We start from the raw sequence: 25,078 nt of genomic DNA on the forward strand, positions 1-25,078 counted from the left end.
AAAAAAAAAAAAAGAAAAGAAAAGACCCACCGCTGTCTACGCCATACTCCACGTTCCGCAGTGCTGAAGGAGGTTACAGTGAGTAACCTGGAGCTTACAGCCCCAGGAGGAGACAAACAGTGAAGAAGGAGCAGCACAAATTATTTGAAAGAGGACCCTGCGGAAAGCACTGTGAGGGCACAGCCAGCACACCCGGGCTCCTCCACCAAAAGCTGGGAAAGGCCAGGCAGGCATTGTGCCCTGGTTACAAAAGGCTTCCCTCGGGGGCAGGGCGTAAGATGAGACCAGAAGACTGAAGCAGGACAGGGAGCCAGACAGGCCAATACCAGGGAGGGACAAAAGGCAGAGGGGACGCAGGAGAGGGCTGGAAAGGGAGGCCTAGAGGCTCAGGACTAGCCCCAGGAAGTGAAATCTCCTGAACCCGACTGTGGCCCAGACCGGTGTCCTCCTCCTCCTTGGCCCTCAGAGCCCAGTGCACTATACCACGCTCATCTACACCACTGTGGCTCCACAGACAGCTTCTCCACTGCCCCTGACCTCTTCCTACCCTTGGTGCCCTCAGAAATGACCCCCAAATCACCTTCATCCACTCTCAACTACAGGTTCCAGGGAAAGGAGGCAGTTTCTTAACGGTGTCCAAACAGTGGGCTCCACGCCCATCATTTTATTAGAAAACAAAGAGCAAGGTGACCCTGAGATGTAAGAAACTCTCACAGGGGACAGACACACAGGAAATTGGTCCTATAAACTCCTATAAACAGTGTACAGAGTAATGACGCAGCTTCTCCTTCAGTGTCCAGGGTTCCCACCTGGCTGTGTCACGGCCGAGCGTCGCCGAGTGTCACGAAGTGCCAGTCTCTTGCACTCATGCATCCTTCCCGCTGGCCTCATCCGTCCTGCACCTGTACGTTAGCAAGTCTCTTCTGTCTGTAATACGTACTTCAATGAATTTAAAAATACAAATATTTTAGGGCTGCAGATACAGCTCAGCGGTAAAACAATGACCCACCACGCTCAAGGCCCTGGGCTCTCTCCCTAGGTAAGCAGGGTGCTTCCCTAGCCTACCGGCAGGGAGGTTCACCCTCAATCAGCAGGGGTCCCTAACCCAGCTCGCACAACTGAGCAGCAGCACCAGAGCCTCAGGGAAACAGAGCTTTCTCAGGACAGCTCTGGGTTTCCCTCAGGGCAATCGCAGAGTCCTCACCCACAGCCTCCTCCTGAGGCGGACCAGGGTCCTCACCTCCACCTGGCCCTCCCTCCAGCACCAGCCCCTGCTGCTGCTCCTCCTGCCCCACTCCTCCTGACAGCTCTCACCTCAGCCAGCCCTCCAAATCACTGTGCCCAAAACACTCCCACCTTCCCCTCTCACTGAGGACCAACTTGACCCCTGACTGGATGTGGAAGCCGCTGCTCATCTCCTTTCTCCCCACTGGGCCAAGTGCCCCTCACGCCCTGCTGGAGTGGCAACCCCAGATCTGTCCAAGCCCCCTGAATGGTGTTGGTGAACTACTTCAGAATAAATAAATGAATTTTAAGCTTTCTCCCATTAATTTCTCTCACACCTTTGGGTGTTGCTATAAATCTGGTGACAACGACGATGGTGAAGCAAGTAGTGAATGCCAGAGACCCCTGTGATCTCCTACTCGGTGCTTCGGTGCAATGCAAGAAGAAAAACTCAAAGGCAGAACTAAAGAGAGAAACGAGGAGCCAGAACGGCCAATGCTGAGCAAGCAGCCAAAGACCCTGGCCAGACAAAGCCACTGATACAAGATGAGGCGGTCTCAATTGTGGGGGAAGATTCAGCGTGAGGCTCGCTGCCCCCGGCCACACTTCTAGCTCATAATGTGGGCTCCGGTGGGACTCGCTTCTGAAGACAACCCCATGGGGGGATTAACTGCTCACAGCCTGCTCTGGGTACAAGCCACAGGGCGGTCCCCAATGAGGATATGAAAATCATAACCCACCCAAGAGCAATCACATACCCAGTACATTTCAGGGTTTTCTCCGCACACAAAGTTAGGCGTGATGTGCAGATGCATGAATATAAATGTTAAAAAAAATCTGCCCTTCACCTTTATTTATGGTTAGGAATTAGATTTTTCTAATTAATTTCCATCAAAATAGTGAATACATAAAACACAAAACTAGATGCACATTACTCAATGTCAATCATATTTGACTGCAGGTATCCTTGTAAAGTTTGCAGTCTCAATTTTCGCATTAAACTTGGCAAATACAACAAGGTTACTTATTTCTAGCTGAATAAAGTGTGCTTTCTGTTATAGACTATATAATCTTGCTTTCAGTACAAACCTGCTTGGATTCCTCCTCTGGACCGAGAATTATCTTGTGGTTTTGCAAGGAACTACATCAGCTCTCTTTCAGAATTTAAAGAAACATTGAGCCTCTGCACTGAGGAAAGGTGTGTGTGGGGAAACAATAATTATATCAGAACAGTACCAATTCTGAATGATGGCAAGCACAACGGGCACAGAGAAGTGCTACCATGTCCAGAATATAGAATCCCATTACGATTTCCAACAATACACAAAAAGTGTGAGGCAGCATGGATGAAATGACACTTGGAATAAATATTTCTACTATTTCAAAATCTAAATTAAGAGAAAAAGCATCAGTACAAAGAATTACTACAAGGGAGATGAGACAACTCCACAAACCTAAACAGACCAGTGTGCAATTTCCCCGTGCTGGTCATGTTCACCTAAGTCTCCATGCGAAGAACACAAGGTTGTGACCCAGTGTGAAAGACAAGGGGAGAGGAGGGGCGGAGAGGCCTGAGACAGCAGGGGCGACCCCTGGCCCATCAGGAGAACCACCCTGTGACAGCTATGCACAATGTGAGACAGAGTGACACAGAGAGCTTGCGGCAAGTCCTGAGGGTTCTAAATTAGATATCCAGAGTGTGTATCCTGCACACAGCTGCTTCTGAAAATGGAAAATGGCTACCATTCCCAAGGTCCGTACAAACTTGTTCATTTATTTTATAAAAATAAAGGGAGAGAAGACAGGCATGGTGGCACACGCCTGTAATCCCAGCACTTGGGAGGCTGAGGCAGGAGGATCACTGTGAGTTGGAGACCAGGCTGGGCTACAGAGTGAGTTCCAGGGCAGTCTCAACTACACAGTGAGATCCTGTTTCAAAAAAAAAAGTGGGGGGGGGAGTATCAAAATGAAGTTCGTTATCTTTCACACAAAATTATCTTGGTCATATATATGATCCTGACTAACAGATTGCATGTGCAGTGTCAAAACAAACATTTAAAACACTGAAAACTACTAAAATTGATCTTTTAAAAAACCTCTATCATTGCTTAAAATAGCAGAGATTTTTATACTAAAAATATTTCAATGGTTGTCTAAAATGCTGTAATACGAAGTAGACAGAAAATCTTTATCTAGTTTTTATTTTACTCTCTTTCTTCCTACTAAATGTATGTTAACAAAAAAAACCTTCAAATGATCTAGACAAAAGCTTTTAGCTCAACACATAATTGCAAGAAAATTACAATAATTGTACCAATTAAAATAATCTTGAATGAACAGTATGTCATCTTAATGTTCCAATGGTTTATAGAGGGATCCACTTAATTAGCTGAAATTGCTTTCCAGTGTTAGTATCAAATGTCATTTGTTAAAAGTTGAACAATTCAGAAAATAATTTAACAAAGCAATTTTACCAAATACCAAGAACCAACATTTTCTTTTTCAGCTGAATAAAGCAAGCAGATGTGTCATCAAATTGCTATAAAAATAAATGAGGCTTTTTATGGATTAAAAAAATAAATTTTACTACTAGCGTTAAAAATACTATTTTCTGATTGTTTTTACCAAATCAGATTTCTTTAATAAAATAAATGAATATCAATTATAGACTGCTGCTTTTTGTCAGCAGTAAATAAAACTTTTTATTATTCAAACGACAAGCATCAAAGAACTTCACTATGGCTAATTAGAAACCTTCATCTAAATCATTCTAACACCCACCAATATGCAGTTTTCAATACGTTGATCCAATTGCCTTCCTGTAGTTTTTCACTCTAAATCATCTTATTCAATCTACTTGCAGTCAACCCCTGATGAATTCTCAAACACCACTTTCTATGCTGTGTTGTCTTTTCCTCATCCTTGGCCTGGGTACAAATATTCTTAGTATCTGATGCACATAAGATACACATATTTTTCCAAAAAGAAAATCATCTCAGAATCACTGTGAATCCAACCGTTCTGTGCACAGTAAGCCTGGTAAGGCTGCTTTAGCCACAGAATGAAGCTGACACCCCTTTGCCTCCTACACAGAATATTGTATATTTACTTAAAGAAAACAAACTATCCCCATGCAAAAATCCATTCCAAGTTATTTTTGTTACATATGAAAAATACAAAACATTTCTTTCACAAACTCTGTTTTCCATAAGCAGGGTCTAATGATTACTAGTCTCTCTACACTGTACGTTAGCAAGTCTCTTCGTCTGTAACGTGTACTTCAATTAATTCAAAAACACAAACACTTTAGGGCTGCAGATACAGCTCAGTGGTAGAACACTGACCCACCATGCTCAATCAAGGTCCTGGGCTCAACCCCTAGCACTACCACAAAAAAAAATAAAAGTGAACTTCTTAAAATTTCTTATGAGGCTCAAAGTGCTAGAAGTTAGAATAAAAAAATTTAAGAAGTCAAGCAAATTTGTATCAGCAAAGAACGGTGTTTTAGACTAAGAAGTTTTCTACCATCCAGAAAACAACAGTCTGGCCTGAAACTGACAAAACGTGAGTGGTGAACTATTCACATCATCTACTTCTGCTTTCCTTGAGTCGTCTCAAATACGTACGTCTGACTTCCGATCCGAACATTAGTCCCTCCTAACTCAGGCATCTGGGGGCAAGGGGCAAAGTGCATGGCGCAAGTGGTGGACCTCAGCGTGTGGGAAGAGGTGTGTGCACAGGGGCGGCAGGACAAGCATGCAGGGGACCGGGTCACGGGACAGTGGGGTGGGGAGCAGCTCACAGGATGGATGAGCACGGGGTGGGCAGAAGGGCGCTTCTTACTCTTCTCATTCTGGCAACAGTTTTTAAAGTTTGGGAGTTTTCACAAGTGGAAAAACATTTTAAACTTTAAAATGTCTAAGTTCTTCAAAGGAGTAACATGCTTTTACAGTTGGCCCTCTCCACCCCATCTCCACGGCCAGCCCCTGCAACACACAGCAGAAGGACAGCTGTGGAAGCCCTGACTTTCAAGTACAAGGCTGCACTAAAACACGTTCCGGGGAGAAGCACAAACCAGTGCAGCAGGGCAGCCTCTACACTGAGCCGCCCCGGCTTCTTAGGAAACACAATTGGGGCTGGGATGCAGCTCAGGGCACAGCGCCCGCCCAGCCTGTGCGGGACTGAGCTTCCATTTCCACGAAGGAAACCAGGAGCCATGGCCGATGAGTGCAAAGCCACCTCAAATTACTCCTGTGACCTTAAATGTCCCTCTGCTTTATCCAGTGCATCCTAACTTTAAGTCCACTACCTAACTCCTCAATGAAGGCCAATCCTCTCTCCGACATATTATTCACACATAATGACAACAATAACACTGCAAAGATGATCTTGCTGAATAGGTTAGGTTTTTTTGGTACCGGAGATCAAACTCAGGACCTTGCGCCTGCAAGGCAGGCAGCAGCACCACAGAGCTAAATCCCCACCCCAGGTCGGGTCTTCGCTGAGCAATAACGTGCTCATCTGTCCAGCGTTGACCGCTACACAGAACACAGTCCCAACACACACGTGTATCCGGGTGGGGCCTGAGGTGAGGCCTATCCAAAGGAGTTGTCCACATACCTCTCGTAGATGGCTTTCAAGGTCATCTGGTCAGGAACGCCTTCGGTCTCCTCCAGATACAGGATGAGCCACGAGGTGCGGTAGGGCCACTGCTCAGTGAGGTTGATCCAGCTCGCCAGCCGGTCCCAGTTGAAAGTAATCTGATTGGCTCTCAGTAACCGCCCTTCAAGGAATGCAAAATGTGTAACACTATGTTAAATAAAACATTCTGTACATCCATAATTTAAACTTTTTAAATCTTCCCTTAAATTATACTACAAATTCAAATCTAGCGTTTACAGTTTCTGAAGTCCAGAGAGCTAGCTGTACTACGAAGATTCTAAGGGCTTGACTGTAATTCCATACAAGCCTATAGTGATTCTTTTGACCCTGATCTGCTACTGATCTGACCACGTACCTGCAGGCACAAATCTCACACTGTGTATCATGCAGTCTGTGCCGCCTACAAAGATGCGCAGGGCATCAAGTCACCACGGCACTCCCATCCTCTAAGCGCCACCTGCAAGATTCCACTGATGCCCCGCAGAGAGGACAAACACCCTGGCCCATCCTCATTTAGTTACAGGTGGACTTGCGAGCCCACCTTCACTTCTGTGTACTACAGGCTGACTATGCACCTGACCCACCACCTGACTGCTTCTGAAATCTGTCATTTGGGCAGGGCTCTGAGTTGCTGATGTTATATGTGCATCTGTGCACAGGTGCATGTGTGGTCTGCTTTGGGTACTGGGGACTGAATCCAAGGGCACCTACTATTGAGCTATGCCCTATCTATCCATTTATCTATCTATCTAATGTTCAACCCACCAACCAACCAACCAGTGGGATCTCACTAAGGTACCCAGGCTGGCCTCGAACTTGCCATCGTGTCTCAGCCTCCCAAGCAGCAATGAATTGTGTGGCACCACACCCAGCTATTGTTGCTTTCTCCATTAATGTCAGGTGAGTTTGTGTCTCAGCTCAGATCCCTGTTTCTTTAGTTCAAATAGGAATGAGCCCTTTCCCTCCTACTGATACACAGCCCGCCATCCAGTTCTCGCACCTGCAGGCTCATACTCCCTGCACGAATCTATTTACACACAAACCACCCTGCCATCACTGAATTCTTTTTCCCCAGGAAGTGGGAATTTACATTCCGTCCAGAGGGAGCCACGGTCACAAGCATCTGAGAACCAGGAAACCTATAGTTGGGCCACACTGATACCGGGAACAGAATGCATAACCAAACAGCCTGGTCCAGCCTTCAGGGAGAGTCAGGAAGCCAAGCACGAAAGTGCAAACTAAGCTAATGACAGGTCCTAGTGAGAGGAGGAGCACTACTCTAACAGAGTATCAACAGGTTAATGGAGAACTTAAATATTTATATTTGAACAAAGAGATGAGGCAACAAGAAGCAGAACATTAAAATAAGCTTGTAGCACTGGAGACACATGTCTCCGACAATTTTCAAACTGGAAAAAGCTAGTGAGAAAAAGCCGTAAAGCTGAACAGGAGATATAAGTTGTAACAACATATGTATAAAGCTTCACCCTGTAAGGAGAGGAGATGACCCTCAGAAGAGCCGAATCTAATAACAGCTGCTTTATTGAGTTTGTCAAACTCACTTGTTCAGGGCTGGGGAGAGAGCTCAATGGTAGAGCACTTGTCCCGCATAGCACAGGCCCTGGGTTCAAGCCCCGATACTAAAAAAGAGCAAACAAAAACCAAAAATTCACTCATTCAGGATGACACCTACTGCAAGAAGAGAAAGAGACTTAATGTTCACCTGACAAAAACTCGAGACTATCAGGAGAAATGAGGAGAGAAAAGACACTCGGGAACTAAGAGGTATGGCTGTGTGGAAGATACATACACATGTACGGCCATGTGAGGACAGGAAAACAAACACCATAACCAGAGAGCATGAGGGAATGAGTCCCCACACACCGGCCTTCAGAACAAAACTAAACCATGGAGCAGGAGAATGGAGCCAGGAAGGATGAGAACGAAGGACACAGCAAGGGCTGGGTCGGAAGCAACTAATCATTACAGAACATGAAAATTAATTTTTAAAGTATGAGAAAGAAAACACAGTGTTTCATCATAGGGATACATCCAGCCTATAAAAAGAAAGCAATCTGGGCATGGTGGCACATGACTGTAATCCCAGCAATCGGGAGACTGAGGAAGGAGCGCTGTGACTTTGAGGCCAGTCTGAGCCACAGAGTGAGTTTAAGGCCAGCCTGAACCGCGTAAGGAGACAGGGAGGCTGTCTCAGAACACCAGAAAGAGAAAGAGAAAATGTTAAGGAGACAGGGAGACTGTCTCAAAACAACAGAAAGAGAAAGAGAAAATGTTATCCAATGAAGCTAGGATTATTTTTAAGCTTTATTCTCAAAAAAGCCCAACAATATTGGGAAATGGGAAGAAAATGTTCAAATGGGAAGGGGAAAAAGGGAGGAGGGAGGGAGAAAGGAAGACAGGGACCAAAAAAAAAGTGAAAAGAGAAGGAAAAAATTGAAACAAAGTTTCTGTATATAGGGATGGAAGGGGATTTGGGGGTAGAGGGAAAGCAGAAAAAGAAGGGCAGGATGTACCATGTACAGGTACAAATTCCCTACCATGCAGGTTATCCTTATGTATGCCTAAAATGCACCAGTAAATGTTTGGCTATAAAAAGAAAAAAATGCCCAACAAAACAAATTTCAAATAAAACACAACTTTTAGACAGGAAACTACTCAATACCTGTCAATATTTATCTACTAAATTTATTTCTGATATTAGCTCATCTACTGTGCAACTTTCCTAATATTGACAACCATCTGCAGTGTCTGACAGACAACACACATTTCCACATAGATGGGAATGAAAGATTCAAAAGGAAAAGCCAGGCATGGTGGTGCATGTCTGTCAATCGCAGCACTCCTGCAAGTTCAAGCCCAGCCTGGGCAACTTAATGAGACTCTGTCTCAAAATGAAAACTAAGGGCAAAGGATGGTGCTCAGTTCAAAGGCCTGCGAGACACTGTGAGGGCACAGGTATCTATCTTCAGTAAAACCGGCACCTGACAGTTCCGAGCGGAGAAGCTGGCTCCTAAAGGGTCACTGGATTACCAGTGGAGAGCAAAGTACAGGTGGGAAAGGGGCAGGACCAGCAGAGGCCGCTGCAATGACCGACACAGGCAGGACAGAACAGGAAGGAGAGATGGCGAGAATCCAGAAGTGGCTAAACTCAAGATGCAGACCGAAGAGGGTGCTAGAGAACCAGCTAACAAGACTGCAGGTGGATTATGAAAGAAACAGTTAACATCTTTTTTGCAGAAGGGCTTGGAAAAAGAGAGTAAACACATGGGAAAGATTATGGGTGGATTCAGTTTGAGGCAGAGATTCCAGACATAATGAACATCAAATGAAGTTCAGATGCCATCAGCTGTCTAACAAGCTAGGTGATGCCGGGGATTTAGCTCAGTGGTTCTGCTGCCTACCTCATAAGCGCAAGGACCCAAGTTCAATCCCCAGTACCCCCACCACCAAAAAAAAAATCAAATTAACAAGCTAGCCGAGGACTCCAGGTCTGAAGACAGACAGTTGAGCGTTTTCAGCAGACAGGCAGTATCTGAACCTTAGAGACTACACGGCCACCAAAGGAGATGGCCGTGGTCAGGGACGGAGAACCTCTGAGAGCGGTCAATGATAATAAACAGCCCACTGTGGCATGAGGGCCATAGGTTCACCACCACTGGCCCAGGTGGAGAAGCAGAGCTCCAAGGTGCAGGGACGGGCACGGGAAACGCCCCCAGAGCGCAGGAGGAAAACCCAGGACTTGAGCACAAGGCTCCCCCAGGAGGAGCAGTGGCTGGCAAGGTCCCTACTCAGTCCTGAGAGTGAGCGGAGGGCTGGAGGGGTAAAGGGAGAGGAACCCACACATGGGACCACACTTCTTTCCAGGGGTTTTTCTGAAAAGGGGGACAACAGCTGCTATGCACAGAGGCAGAGTCCAGAGCAGTTCTTGGGAAGACAGAACAAGCTGTGCTGAGGGCACAGTTCTTGGGAAATGAGAGTACTACACACTCATCTTCTCACTCTGGCGCTCGCTGTCTCACAACAGGACACTTCCCGACCCGACAGGGCAAGATTACCCTGTTTGCTGCTTCATCTTTACATCAGGACCAGGCCTGGGCATGAGGCAACTACTCCGTTTGGATGGCCGGATGAATACACAAGTGTCACATGTCACACAGTGAAACGGTTGCACTGTCACACACATGCACAGTGGGGTTATTAACTGGCACAAAACTAAAGAGAAAAATTAACCCTGACACGAAGTAGAAGACTGAAAGTGACCAAGTTTCACGGTAATAATATACAACCAATGGTTGATTTTCAACACAGTGGGTATTTAGCAGTGTTCACAGCTAAATGCACACGTCCCTGTTCCTGGAAGTTTACTGCTCTGATGGTAACCCTTATCCACCGCAGTCAGGAAAGACGTCACCTGTCACGGAGACAATGTTGAGCAACCTTCTCATGGTCTGAGGGCTGATGTCGCTGAACCAGTCCTCGGTGACCAGCAGCTTTGTGAGGTCGAAGGACATTTGCCGGGTGATGGTCCTTTGCATCTGCCTCCTGCGGTAGGTGTCCTGAGAGAGCAGGCAGGACAGTGAGCCGCACTTCTGGCCTGAGAGCCAGTGCTTTGGGAGAAGTTAATACAACGACCAAGCCGCCATCGGTCCAAGAGGAAGATTCGTGCCAACGAGCAGCCGAGTGACCGTGCCCCAGGCAGAGCCCATGCAAGGCAGGCAAGAGGTCAGCCTGAGCACAGGACGGTCTGCACTGTGCTCACGGCTTTGCAGTTGGGGTGCGTGAATAGGTTACATTCCTCCTCTGTAGGGCTCAGTACTTCTAGGAACCTTACAGTACAAAGGCAAGCTGGCCTCTGTCCAGTTTTAAGGACTCAACATTTTGATTTGTAGGTAAGTGAAGTATCTAACCACCCCCTCACCTCATCACAACTGCAGGCATTTGGCGGGGAAGGGAGGGCTAGGAACCCTGCCTCCAGGGACTAGTGCCATCAAAGACAGACTAGGACTCGGACCAGCAGAGTAAACTCTGCAGTGATCAATAAATTCAGTGCCATCGCAATCATGTGCCACATTAACTTTCCATCCACACCCGAAAATGGCAGAGCAGGAAGCTCAAATGTGAAGTGGGCAACAAACTAAAGCCCAGTGCCAGGTTGGCCCAAGCCAGCTGTCCGCAGGTGGCCCCAGCTCTAAGACTCCCCTCAAGGGGACTTCCTGCGGGGCTCCCGCCCCCATGCACCAGGCTGAAAGGCGATGGACGCCCACTTGTGGGCACCTCCGTGCCTCAGGCAGGGAGCAGTGCTCACAGAGCTGGTGTCCGCTTGTCCTATCTGGATAACAGAGAGCCTCCTACCCGTCTGTTGAGGGCTGTCCGGCTCCCGAGCTTCGTCAGTTCCCCCAGGCTGTTCTGCGAGACTCTTCTGTCGGCGTCTTCCTGCAGCCCTGAGAGAAGGCATTAAGAGCGCACCAAGCACACTGAGCTCTGTGGTGCGCGACTTGAGAGACACGTGGAGCACCAGCAGTGCTCTCTGAGGTGAAGACAGAGGCGCTGCGAAGCCACTCCCAGCCCGAGTGCATCAGAGCCGGGCTCTTACCTGGGGCGTCTGAACACGCGATGTCCCCGTTGGTCGCTGAAGTCACCAGAAATTTGCGCGCGTTGCTTAGCCCACGACTGTTGAGGAAAACGGGCAGGTGGACAATGTTGCGCATATAGTCATGGCCGTTGATGTTGGAGTCCCGGAGCACGCTGCTGAGGTTCTGGTTGATGGCCTTTATGATGATGTGAGGGTCACTCGCAAAGATGGCGATGAACGGGCCTTTGGAGAATAGAACTCGCACCTGCGGGAGAAGAAAGGTAGTCATGACACACATTTACATTATCCAAAATGAAGAATGCCTTTCCAAAAGCTGTGCTGGCCTTCAATGACTACCATTTGATGACAGTTTTCATTTTTCATCAGGTTTCATTCTGTACGGAAACTGATTTTACAGGCAGCTCCATCTGGGATTGCCCTGACAGTAAGGAACCCCCCTCACCAGTAGGGAAACACCATCCTACTCAGAGTGGTGCAGTGCACAGTGAGGTCACACGCGCTGCCCACTGCCACACCTCCTCTGTCTACCACGCCCTGGCACCCTGCAGTGCGCCAGCCCTAAGAGCACCCGCCCCGGCCAAGGCGCCCTGTGTCACTGCAGAGTCTCGCCATAACTACACACCAGGAAAGCCAGGGAAAGCTGCAGCTGCACTCGGGCCTCCGGAGATGCTTTATCCCTTCCTCTCTTCGCGCTGCTGTCTAGCTAATAACATTTAACTGCCTTTCTGATGAAGCACTTATTGCCCCTGTGTGTCCTCATAAAGAAAGGTTTTTACAAAATAGAACTTTGGCAAAAAACCAATCCAACTCTCCTCCACTAGAGACACTCCGTGAACACGTGGGCCTCGCCACCAGTGACACGGGGCCAGAGACCTACTGTGTCCAGCATCTGCAGCACTTTGTCCTGCTCGCAGGCGTCCAGGCCATCGATGATGACCACCAGCCTTGTCTGATTCTGCGTGAAGCCGTCGATGGTCTTCGCCATCCGGGCCATCAGCTCCACTTCCCACTTCAGCACCTGCATGAAGGAGACATCAACAGCACTGAGTACGCAAAGGCAGGACGGGAAGCCTTGAGCAGGCCGAGAGATGGTGCTGTAGTCTGTGTCTGGCGGACCCCAAAGCCGTGAGCGATGAGGTGGGACTCGCAGAGGCAGCTGAATCCCACTGTGATGCTCAGGTTAGGGTGTGTGACAGTGAACCAGCAGGTGTAGCTGGATCAGCACTGCCCTAACCTCGGTGGCCTGAATGGGATAAAAACCCCTTCCCCTCTGACTCAGGGTGTACAGTATTTTATCTCAGCAACAAGAGAAAAGCAACCAACACAGATACCCACAGCCCTGTGCCCATCACAGTTCCTCTAGCTCCAGGTTCACACCTAGAGCACCCAAGGGTCAGGGACACGGCCCCACAGCTCACTGTGCCACAAGACCTGGACTGGATGCAGTTCCCAAAGACCCGCGGATGTGAGCTACTGCTCTCCCCGTCTTTGACCGAGATCAAAGGAGCCACAGCTACTGCACAGGATTTGGGGGTTCAATTTGCTTTTTTAAAAACAAATGTGCTTACTTTATACTAGGCTCTACAAGAACGCATATGATTAGTTAGTAATGATCACCTATAAAACAATATCTTAACTCCTTTGAAAACTTTATAAAAGCCTATTTTATAAAATTAGGCTGTTAGGATAACTTTTTTCACTCTAGGGGCAGGTGACAGAACCACTGAGCCAAATCCCTGGCTAACTTTTTTCACTCTAAATACATACTTCCACTAGAAATATAGACTAGAACTAACAGAAAATGAAAAAATGGAAATAAAGTATTTGTAAATGGGGAGGAGAGGAGGGATGAAGGGAGGGTAGGGACAAGAGGAAAAAATGAGAACCAAGTCCTGTCATGTAAAGGTACAAGATCCCAATAATGAATGTAACTGTACTGTATACCTAAAATGTACCAATAAACACAATAAGAGAAAAAAAAAAAGAATAGAACAGTAAGGGCAACAACTTCTGGTTCAGTGTGTGACTTCACATCTTGCAAGCCGTCACCCCTGATTACTACGCTTAAGAATACATGTTATTGCGCGGGGAGGGAGATCATCACCCAGATGGGATTCAGGCTTCACCCAGGGGACTGGTGGGGCACACTTCTGAGTGTATCTGGGGAGGCATGACCTTGGGGTCTATGCCTGTTCCTCACCCATCCTCCCTGGCACTGCTCGCCTCTCTGCTTCTTGGACACTATGAGGTGAGTTAGCAGTTTTGCTCCCCAACACCCTTCTGCAATATTACTGTCTTGGAGCAGGCAAGAATGAAGTGAATCCTCTGAACCACAAGCCAAATTACACCTTTCCTCCTTTAAATTGTGGGTGTCAGGACACGGATAGATAGATAGATAGATAGATAGATAGATAGATAGATAGATAGATAGATAAATAGATAGATAGTATTACTGAAAGTAGGCTGGGGTCAGTTGTAAATGTGTAACTGTAAACTTCAGGGCTAAAACTAAAATTTAGAGAAGAGCAGAAGACAAAATATAGCAACAAAGAACAAGGGCAGCAAATAGAAAGCAATACCAGAAATGGTAGACTCTAATCCCATCTGGGTCAATAACCTCTTTGACATCAATAGTTTAAATGCACTAATTAAAGGCACAGAAATGTCAGAGTAGATAAAAAAAGAAGAACCTGGTGAATATGGTGTCACAAATCTAAAATCCCAGCACTCTGGGAGGCTAAGGCAGAAGGATAGCTCTGTACTTCCCTCTGAATTTAGCTGTAAACTTAAACTGCTTTTAAAAACTGTTCTTGAAGCCAGGAGTGGTGGCACATGCCCATAATCCCAACACTCAGGCTAAGGCAGGAGGATTGCCAGGAGTTCAAGGCCAGCCTGGGCTACACAGTGAGTACAGGACCATCCTGAACTACAAAGGGAGACCCCCACCTCAAAAAACACACAAACAAAAAAACAGTTCTTAAATAAATGAAATAAAGGCCACACCATACTGGAGACCACAGCCCCACAGCCCCAGGAAGCGGAGCAGTGGCCGCTCATGCTCATGCGTTTGGTCTCATTGCCGCGAGCACTTACTTTCATGAAGCCTTCGCTCTTCAGTTTGTGCAGCGTGGAGGCAGCGTGGTGGAGGCGCTTTCTCTGGGAGTTCAGGAGAGAGTCCAGCACTTGCCACCAGGTGCGACAGTTGAGCACAAGGGCCAGCCCCACAACGGATGCGATGGACACAAGCACGGCATTCACTGTCAGGTGTCTCGGGTCCACTCTGAAGACGGCCAGAAGAGTGATTCCAGCAATGATGCAGCCAAGGAGAAAAAGGAAGATGACGAAAGACGGCAGGCAGCACGTCTTCTTCCACTTCTTCTTACCTGTGACACAGCGCACGGTTAGAACAAGTCCTGCCGACGCGGCACCTGCTAACTGATGCACACGTGGAGTTTCCAGAGAAGCGGAACCGTCCTCCCACTGCCGGCCCCACACAGAGGAGGAAGGAAAACCCACCCTGGCTCTCTTCTGTCTTGAAAACACGAAAAAGCCTGGTTGCCAAGAAGCCAAACTCTCTCTCACAGGCATCCGAGAGGGTTGCGATCATCTCAGCCAGTGAAGTTTCTCCACCGACACTGGACAGTCTGTTGTAATCTGTAAATAAAAACCTGTGGGGACATGAAACACAGCTCAGCCACCCAGTGACAACTGCGACTCATGTCATCTCCGGTCAGGAGCATCTTCCCAAAGCTCCTCCCAAACACACCTTTAAAACTCGGAGGAGGGAAAGGCTCACCGTCAGGCACCGTCTACTCCCACCACCCTGACACCTTGGCGAGGGTAAGAAGCCAACGTGCCACACAGTGCTGGGGAGACCAACCACAGGGACGCCGGACATCTCGGCAGCCACGGCACTAGGATTAGAAGGTGGCGCCCTGTGTCAGGACGAGGGCAAAAGACGCAGTGTCCCAACCCAAGCTGAGGACTTCGGACGCACAGAAATGTAATTCTTCTAATTTCAGTCGTTATAAGTTTCAAGCCCGGTAGTGCTATTTCAAAACTCCAATTTCAAGGGCGGGGGTATTAGCTCAGTGGTGCCGCTGCCTGCTTCACAAGCACCAGGTGCCAGGTTAGATCACTGATACCAAAAAATTAAAAATAAAATAAAATAAAAACTCAAATTTCAAATATCTGATTCTATAGCTTCCCCATCCAGCAAGGATGCAGAAACAGCTGTGAAAAATTATTTTCATAGTCGTTCTTCTAAGTAATTCTTTGTATCTCAAGTCTCTGGGTCATTACTTCTGCACTGGTTCCTTTCCTCCTTCCAGCCCTACATGAAACTCTCCATCTGCTAAACTGTGCGGTCTTGGGGGATGCTATTTCAGACTATCACATTAATTAAGTGCTTTTCTTATTTTCTATGAAGGTATCTCTCCTGATTTTGTTCTACTCGTAAGCTATCCTTTTTTTCCGTTAAATGTCTGGATTCTAAATTGCTGCCTGGGCGCTTAACCCACACCACAGGCTCACTGGCGACCCCTCGGTGACCGGGGTGCCCTCTGGGGGCCAGCCTGGTTCCACCCGAACTCCGCACAGACCCTGCGCCCCTCCAGATGAAATCACCTCTCTGTTGCTTGTAATCCCTACCACAAAGGAAACACCGCAGGGAAAGCTGCCACAATGTACCGCGCAGGGAAAGTGACAAGAAACTCTGTACACCCTTCAGCTGATCTGTGGCTGCCTGACCCCCAAAAGCAGAATAAAGGCCGGGCCTGCACTGCAAGGTTTCGTCTCCATTCTTCTCTCTTACATTCATAGTTTCAGTGCTGCCTCTGGTTTGACCTATTTATTTTCATCTCAAATGATACATATTTTACCTTATTATAATTTTAAAGTACTTAATCTTTCCATACATTTTAATTCTTTTATGAATGCCTACTGAACTTGTTTTGCTTTCAATTTTCTAACTTGTTTTCGTTTTACTGTCCTATGCAGTCCTATACCTTTCCTTTGCTCTCTGGCTCCCGCGGTTTCCCATCTGATGCCAATCCAGTCTAGAGGGCTGCGTAAATGCACCATGGGGGAGGACACGCAGCCCCGAGTGGCTCCCAGCCACTCTCTAATCTAAGCGGCTAGGGGGTCTCAGAGCCAGGCTCTCGGTGCCGGTCACCACCTTCGACCTGATGCCAGGTCAGCGTTCCCAGGTGACGTCAGATGACAGGGGAGACTGGAAATCCGTGTCACAAAGGTTTCTTTACAGAAGAGAGACTGAATGTGCCAGGGGAAGATACACAACAAGTCTCCCAAATGTGGCTGACCAGACGTGCTTCTATTCTTTCCTATAGAAGGCTTAAGGCACCGGTGTTCCCAACAACACCATGCATTACGGCATTTCTTAAGTGAAAGATGTGTTTGCTTAACGTTACTAAAGGTTGTTCCCATCAAGTAGGCCACCTCACCTCACAGGCAAAGCTTTGGTGGTCTGCTCTGGCAATTCGGGGGGGTTCACAAACATCAGCTTGAACAGGAGCTCCAGGTAGCCAATGTGTCTTGCCAGCCTGGTACTGAGGACCCAGGCCCAATTCCAACTCTCTCCTTCCCGTCTCCCGCCAAAGTAAATGACAACTGAAATGCACAATTTTAAAAAATAATCATCAGTCACGCATTGCAGTTTCTTTACCCCAAAGAGTCAAGCATTAAGTAGTAACAGCTAAGAGTACATAACTTTTTAGGGTCCCACTCTATTTCCTAACTGCTCCTTGAAAAACTCTTAAACTAAGCCCACAACTTACAGAAGGTATGTGAAAAATGGAATGTGAACTGACAAAATACAATGCAAAATCACAGTCAGAAAGATGAAGCCCTGACAGAGATGTAACAATATTCACACTCAAATGCAACTGTCTACAATTGCTGAAGTTACTAGCTCTAAGAGGAAATGCACTTCCTTTCTTGCAACAGAAGATATTCCCAGCCACTCGGGAGGCTGAGGCAGGAGGATTGCTGTGAGTTTGAGGCCACCCTGGGCTACACAGTGAGTTCAGGGCCAGCCTAAACTACAGTGAGACTCTATCCAAAAATAATAATAATAATAATAATAATAATAATAATAATAATAATAATAATAATAATAATTCCCAAGAAGAGAGGCTGTATTTTATTTTCTTCACTTTTAAACAAAATAAAAATCATAGGCATCTCAGAATACTCCAGAGCATGCCAGGGATGGCTTCAAAAAAGACTTAAATATGCCATTAATATTCTTGCTTTAATACTAACAATAGGAAACTAACTTTGAAAGATATTCCAGCCAGACAAAGGAAAATGTTCCTCCAGGCCAATTCACAGAACAGCAAGAAGAGTAGTTCTCTCTCTATCAATTATGAAAGCCACATATGGGTGTTAAAGAACAATGTCATAACCAAAATGAGTGGGTATTTTCCCTACTTCTGAAAAAGCCACCGAGGAGGGCTCACCTAGGAATATGTACAAGAGAGCCAGGCAGCTCAGGGACACCGCCACGCCCAGGCTCAGGTCCAGAGTGAAAGTGAATAGCAAGCCGACCAGGCCACAGAGCAACAGTGTCAGGAACACGATCAGCCAGGAGAACTGGAACAGGGGCTCGATCTGCTGCCCCGCGAACGTCTTCATCTCATCTGCAAGAGATGCAGGCAGAAACTCACCTTTTTCCATTTGAGAGACACAGCCTTTCAATGGACGTGCAGTCTTCACATCTCCAATGTGAACTTCTACTGGGCACTGGCTAAATGCTGAGAGAGAATACTGCCACACAACCCTCTACACATCCTGCCGCTGTCTGGCCACTCCAGGCTGCAAAATGCCATGGGCCAGAATGCTGATCTCACCTTTCTGTGGTCGCGTAAGTGACAATGTATTGCTCCCATAAGTAAAAACCAAAACAATATCCTATGTCTTCGAACCACGTATCTTCCTTAAGCCTCTGTGATCTCACCAGTCAGATGGCAGACTTTCCCTACATTGTGTCCCAGAACCAGGGTTCTCAGCTGGGCATGGTGGTGCACACCTGTAATTATATACCCTGGGAGGCTGAGGCAGGAAGGTTGCAAGTTCAAACCTGCCTGGACAACTTAGCAAGGCCCTGTAGCAAAATAAAAAATAAAAAAAGGGATGACGCTGCAGGTCAGTGTGAAGGCCGCCCTGGGTACGAAACACACACAGAAAGAATCACAGTTCTCAAAGATCTAGTAAGCCAAAATAAGCCTGACATAAGTCATTCTTCCTACGAAACCTGAGGTAATTTCTGCTCACAATACTGAAATCTGTCCATGAAGAATGAGCATGGCTTTGCCAAGCACAAGGCCTGTGTGCTGAGGGCCGGGGAGCGCATAGGAAACTGAAAGAGAAGCAACCCAAGAGCAGCATCCACTCTCCGGGCACAAAGGCTCATGGTCTTGAGTCAGCATAGCATGCTCCAGGGGCAGGGCAGGTGCGGCTGTGCAGCCCCCCAAGTGTGGGGGCCCAGGAGACGCCCCCCCACCAAAGCCTTGTGTAGTCACAGTAGGGCTCTGCAGAGGCGGCTAGATCTGGAGTGGATGGTGCTGGGATGAAGGGTGTGACTGGTTTGGCACAGCTCTGGGTAGGATTAAGGGTGCCCGCCCTGGGTGTGAATGGTACCCACGCTAAGGGTGTCCTGGATAAAACACAAGGGACAGGAAGAGAGCCAGTGTGGCCACTTGCTCAGTTGCTGCTTGCTGTCTTCTGCCCTCTGCCTTCTCCCTGCCACACCACCCCACCTTGAAGCCAGCCGACTAAGGGCTGAAACCTTACCAACCGTGAGCTAAATAAACTTCTCTATCTCTGGGTGTTGGGTATTTTGTCTCAGCAATGAGAAAAGAAACCCAGACATGCAGCCAAGGCTTTCCCAGCTGTCTTACACAGCCAGTTCTGTTGTGGAAATAAAACTAAATGGCCACAGAGAGGACTGAGGAGAGGGGAGGAAAGCCCACCAATCCATCCCACACACCTCGTCACTCACACCTGACACAGAGTCGCAGCTTCCCTTTCTCCAGGGCAGACCTTGGTGCACACAGATGGTGTACACAGGTGTCATACACACGTCCTTACCTTCTAGCTTCTTGAGCAAGAAGGACTTCCCACTGCCCCACTGCGCATACAGCCCCACACAGATGGGAGGCTGCATGGTCGGCTCACTGAGAATGTCAGCCAGCGCGCTGCTGTACAGGTCATAGCCAAGCATGTCGCCATCCGTTTCCGTAGGGGACAGGTGTCCTGGAATCAAAACACACATCTCACTTTCCACAGTGGCCCTGCTGTTACAAAGGACCCCAGTTCTCTTCCTCGCTTATTAGTGGACAAAAGCTTCTTAAAATCTTCAGACCTGTACAAAAGCAGGACCGGAGGCTCCTAAACACCACACTTCATGGAACTTAAGACAAGTCCCTATTATAAGCTGGATCCGCTTTGTGTAAAACCATGAGAAACAATGCTGCCAAACTGCCACGCATGCTCTTGTCCATCACGCCAAGACATGCTCCAGACACGGACATGAACACCAGGCAGCTTGGAATCACTGGAACGTGACAGGAGACATAAACTAGTACACAGAGGACAGTTAGCATGGTATCTACCCCTACAAAGAAAGTTACAGTGTTCCTGAGGAATCCAACAGATAATCCGAGAAAAAGAAATATCCCTGGCCGAAAGGGTCAATGCACTAAAGACACCAATCCTCCCCAAAGTGATCTATCACTGGAAGGCAATTACAGTCACAATACATGAAGATTTTCTTTAAATTGAAAAGCAAGAAGAACATGTTAGAATAGCTGAGAGAGAACATGTAAAGCTTACTGAGGGCTAACAGTCATGGCAGAAAGCATCAAAGTGATATGCAACTACAACGACTGGTACAGCACAGGGGCGTAAGCAACACTCCAGGCCAGTCAGGAACGCTGGGCCAGCAAGCGGCATCTGCAGAGCTCAGCAAACCACTTGTAAAAGATGCAATTAAATGCAATACACCCAGAGTCTTAAAAAATCAGTGCTTCTCAAACATTAAAAAGCTACACCTAAAAAGTAAAGCCATAAAAATTCTAGAAGTAAATGCAGCTAAAGCTTAAAAGTATGAAAAAATCTTTTAGATGGAAAAATATTTTAAATGTCCATGAAGAGTCATATGCAACATTTAGGCTGTGTCTAAGATCAAAATCTATTTACCTAAAATAAATAAAATAAATAAATCTTTTCACATAAAAACAATTAAAATCTGGGACTGGGGATTTAGCTCAGTGATTCTGCCACCTGCCTCACAAGTGGAAGGTCCTAAGTTTGATCCTTGGTACCAAAAAAAATATTAAAATCTAATTTTAAAAAATATTAGAAACTCAAGAAAAGCATAGGCAAATGACACAAAAAATGGCAAAAATATAAAGTCATGAAAATATTAAAAACTCTCAATCTACTAATTTTAAAGCAAATTAATATTAGTTTTTCTTATTAATCTAGCAAAGATTAAGTGGCTGGAAACAGCATCCATGAGGCTGTAGGAAAGTGTACTGTCTTATACCACTAGAGGGAGGAAGAAAAAACTTTTACATCAACTGGAAAGTTGAACAAAACTGTGGGCATCCACCGAATTGGCAGTTTTACTTCTGGAAATTTATCTCAAGAAAATAACCCTAAAAAGCAGAGCCAATGGGTATACACACCATTAATAGCAAAACAAACCAAATTTCATCAACAGACAAGCAGATGCACGATGAAAGAATTCAAGCAGAATCCACAATGAAAGGGATGTAACAATTAAACATGATATGGTTCATTACTAAACATTTTTATAACACGCTATGATCTGACTTTTCTTTTTTAAAGCTATCTACATACTGTAAAACATTTTTATACATGTACAGAAAAGCCTGGAAGGACATTACTCAAATAATTACAAGTTAGGATATAGGAAACAATGGGGAATTTGCATTTTCTGCTAAAATTTGTGTCTTCATTCTTGAGAGTTAATGAGTGTACAATGCTACAATTAGAAGATATTTTAAAATACAAAAACTTATAAAATAATAGAGCCCTGCTTAGGAACAAGGTATGAGTAAGAAGCCAAAGGAACCAACAGAATTCTGTATCTCCTGTTGGTCTCTGGAACAAACTTTTTTTTAAATTCGAGTAGAAAATTACCCCATATTTCAAAACATCATGTATGCATGATCATATTTGCACGTGCATTCTTTTCAGTCAAAAACTACTTTAGTACTTTTTTCAGTTTTTTTAAATTACTTAGCAATATTCATTAGGCTGAATGTTACCGAAGACACAGAGAAGCAGAAACAGCTTCTGCCCTGAAGAACAAGAAATGTGGAAGGGAGGAAACTCTCAAAGGAATAGAACAAAGCCACACACAGTAAGTATGAAAAGGGAAACAAGAACACGAGTACATAAACATTCACACCAGCCAAGCAGTGTCCGGGATACAGGCAGAGCTGGCAGGGAGGATAAGAAGTACAGGGTGTGCCCGGGCTCAGCAGGGTGGCCAACCAGGCAGGGAGCGCGGGCACAAGGCTGCCACCCTCGGATAACAGAGGGGACAACATGAAGTAACATGTGGGACAAGGTGGGAGCAGTCTTGTAGAAAAGCAGGCTGGGTTTTTAAGAGGTCTTAAAAGCTGACTGATGACTCAATGTACCTGCAGTACAATGCAAAAAAATGTAGAAGACTATTTTTCCACAGTAAGGCACTAACTATAACTTTTATATTCTCCAGTTGAATGAGAATTGTGAAGTTAGCCTCCTATTTTTCACATTTTTAACTGGACATTCAATATTCCACAGCTCAAAGGACAAAACCAACACCTACGGGCTCCAAATATCTGTGTTAAAATGCTCTTCTGGTGGCTGCAGTCGATGTTGTAAGGAGTCTCGCCAGCTTTGTTGGGTCTGTAAAGCAACCGCCCATCTTTGGGATTCCTCAGAAGAAGTTCTGCCAATTTCCGGCTCCTCCCACGAATAGCAATGTGCAAAGGAGTGTCTCCTTTCTGTAAAATAACAGTAGGAAGCGGGCAGAGCAGCAACTTGCATGGGTCTCAGATAACAGAAATCTGGGCTTTTCACATTTCTCATGTGCATATAACACAACAGGATTTTTGTGGGGGGTACCTGGGATTGAACTCTGGACCTTGCGATTGCAAGGCAGGGGGTGAAACCACTGAGCTAAATCCCCAGGCCTTGGAATTTTTATGTCTTCCCCCATTTTGTTTCTCTAGTTCTTCACCAGCTTTTCTCAGAACCCAGCTCCGTAGGTGGCTCATGCCCTAGCTCACAGAAAGGAGCGACAGGCTTTCTCTGCACCCCCAGGCCAGGACCAAAGCCTTTGGTACTCACCCCGCCCTTCTCTACTCACAGCTGTCCTCACCCATGTCACTCAGCCCCCAGAACTGGTGGACTGTCACTTACCCAGGTCAGTCCACTGTCTGCCCCGAGGCTCTCTAGTTACATCAGTGACCACATCCAGCACCAAGAAAAACTAACAATGGAGATAGAGCCTTTTGTCCGTAGGCGTTCCACCTACTACTCTGGGAGCTGACCAGCGACCCCAGCCTAAGGAGTTAAACTCCCAGGCCTCACCTGCCTTGGCGTGACGCCACCCTAGACGCACCCGAAAATGACCTGTGGGGCTCCGCACTCCCAGGCTCCTGTCCTCTCGAGACCCCTCCCCAGTCCTGTGTTCCGCTCACTATGGGAGGCACTCTGTGCCGAGAACTGTGGGGACACAAAGCTGGAAGATGAAGTCCTGCCCGTAACAGCTGACAGGGTAGGAGGGACACCTGACAGCAAGCACAGTGCCGCAAACTGCAGAGAGCAGACACCAGCCTCAGCTTCCAACTGGCCTCCCGCTGATGGCCTCCGCCCCGCCCCCAGCCGGGACTCCCTGCCCACGCTTGTCCCACACCTCCAGTGCCGGGTCACAGCCTCCTGGACATCAGTGCCCGCCCAACTAAACCACCACACTGGATTTTGGAGTTCAATGTCTCTATTTCCCACTCCACACCCTTCTCACCCCAAACATGCAAGAGTGAAAATGGCAGTGGCGGCACTTTTGCCAGATGCAGAATCTCCAAAAGGACCTGAGGACACCAACCGAGCGCTGCAGGGAAGCAGTGCCCGGCCAGGAGAAACCACCGCCTTCACTAATAAATTTATTCTTACAAAGTTCTCTGACTTCCTAATTTTTAACACTAAAAATTTCCTTTCTTTCACACGAAAATATCAGAAATAAAATTACTGGGTTTGCTTGTTTCTTTGTTTTGCTGTTTCTTTCTTAAAATGGCATTACTTGGTAAGACAAAAAGCTAACACACTGATCCTGTAATCTTGGTTTTGTAGCCCCATGAAGAACAAAGGACAGATACTAATCTTTATAAACCAGGAAAGCTCAGGTCAGACATGCTTGGGGAAACTTAAAGGTATTTCTTACCCCCTACACCAGTCTTTGCTGGGCCATAATGAATTTGAAGCAGAGCGAGATCTAAATTCTTTTAGAATGAGAACAAACTAAAACCAGGAATCGAGTCTGTACCAGCAGCAGGCGACCTGAGGCCAGTTGTATCAGGAAAGTGAGAAAGCTCTCTCACCAGTCTCGGCAAGGCCCTGACCATGAGTGTTACTGCCAGTCCACTCTGAGGGCAGCCGCCCGGCCCCTCTGAATTAGCTCCTGGGCATCGGCAGCACCTGAGGGGTGCTCCTCATGGGAGCCCCACAGGGACTCAAAGCAGTGGAGCCACCCCTCCGTGACACACTGCAGGGCCAGCTTTGCCCCCGCGCACCCAGCAGGGATTGCTTCTTGCACATGACCAGCTCAGAGCCCAGAACCATGGCTTGGGCTGGCCAGCAGCAGCCTTGTTACCTTATCCACGGCAGACACCTTGGCCCCTTTATCCAGCAGCAGCTCAACGACTTCGATATTCCTCATCTTGGTGGCCTTTATCAGTGGGGTTTCACCATCCTGCACCACACAAAAGAAGGCATGATAAATACCCCAGTCTGGGAACCATCTCTATTGAAAATGTTCTCAAGGAGAGAGTTGAGAGACCTGACTGCCTGGGGTGACGCTGGTCCCAGTGGGGCACAGGATCCCCCCACACCCCCTGCCCCACACAGAGCCCAGCCGGCGCCCGTGTCCTTCAGGGACACCTATGAGCAGCACAGGAGCCGCTCTATACATGGCTGCCTTCAAATCAGGGAGGTGAAACAAGAGGCCACAGTCCGACATTCATGAGTCAGGGAGGACAAAAACCTGGTCAGACGCTATGTGGGTCCAAAAGAAAAACAAGAGGGTCAAGGAGCCACCTGGAAATCATCAGGTATCCCAGGAGTCTTCTGCCCTGGGGTACTGGGGCGACAACCTTTGGGGGTGGGGGACACAAGATTGACTGTATCAGGTATGTGCACCAATCCCCCGCCAGGAATTCAATCATTATGTGGTGCAAAGACATACTAATACAAAATGAAAAAAACAAAAAGGGAAGCAGGATGATCTCAGGGATGACTCCATACTTTGCTTTAAGAATTCCT

At 47.1% G+C, this 25,078-nt stretch overlaps 1 protein-coding gene across 10 annotated transcripts in view; it reads right to left on the bottom strand.

Moving 5' to 3' along the window:
* Window positions 1-25,078, bottom strand: part of Kidins220 (kinase D interacting substrate 220) — a 72,091-nt gene that overhangs the window by 31,641 nt on the left and 15,372 nt on the right. For all 10 annotated transcript variants that reach the window (XM_033756168.1, XM_033756172.1, XM_033756170.1 and 7 more), the window contains 12 exons: window positions 24,411-24,509; window positions 22,365-22,542; window positions 19,610-19,774; window positions 17,980-18,159; window positions 16,963-17,128; window positions 15,017-15,168; window positions 14,594-14,883; window positions 12,378-12,518; window positions 11,501-11,744; window positions 11,260-11,348; window positions 10,319-10,463; window positions 5,845-6,007 (listed from right to left, as the gene is read on the bottom strand). In XM_033756168.1, coding sequence (XP_033612059.1) covers window positions 5,845-6,007; window positions 10,319-10,463; window positions 11,260-11,348; window positions 11,501-11,744; window positions 12,378-12,518; window positions 14,594-14,883; window positions 15,017-15,168; window positions 16,963-17,128; window positions 17,980-18,159; window positions 19,610-19,774; window positions 22,365-22,542; window positions 24,411-24,509 — 2,012 coding nt within the window. The remainder of the gene's footprint in view (window positions 1-5,844; window positions 6,008-10,318; window positions 10,464-11,259; window positions 11,349-11,500; window positions 11,745-12,377; window positions 12,519-14,593; window positions 14,884-15,016; window positions 15,169-16,962; window positions 17,129-17,979; window positions 18,160-19,609; window positions 19,775-22,364; window positions 22,543-24,410; window positions 24,510-25,078) is intronic.

This window comes from Fukomys damarensis, unplaced genomic scaffold (assembly GCF_012274545.1).
Source record: "Fukomys damarensis isolate Sample0158 unplaced genomic scaffold, DMR_v1.0_HiC HiC_scaffold_25, whole genome shotgun sequence".
NCBI classification, from domain to species: Eukaryota; Metazoa; Chordata; class Mammalia; order Rodentia; family Bathyergidae; genus Fukomys; species Fukomys damarensis.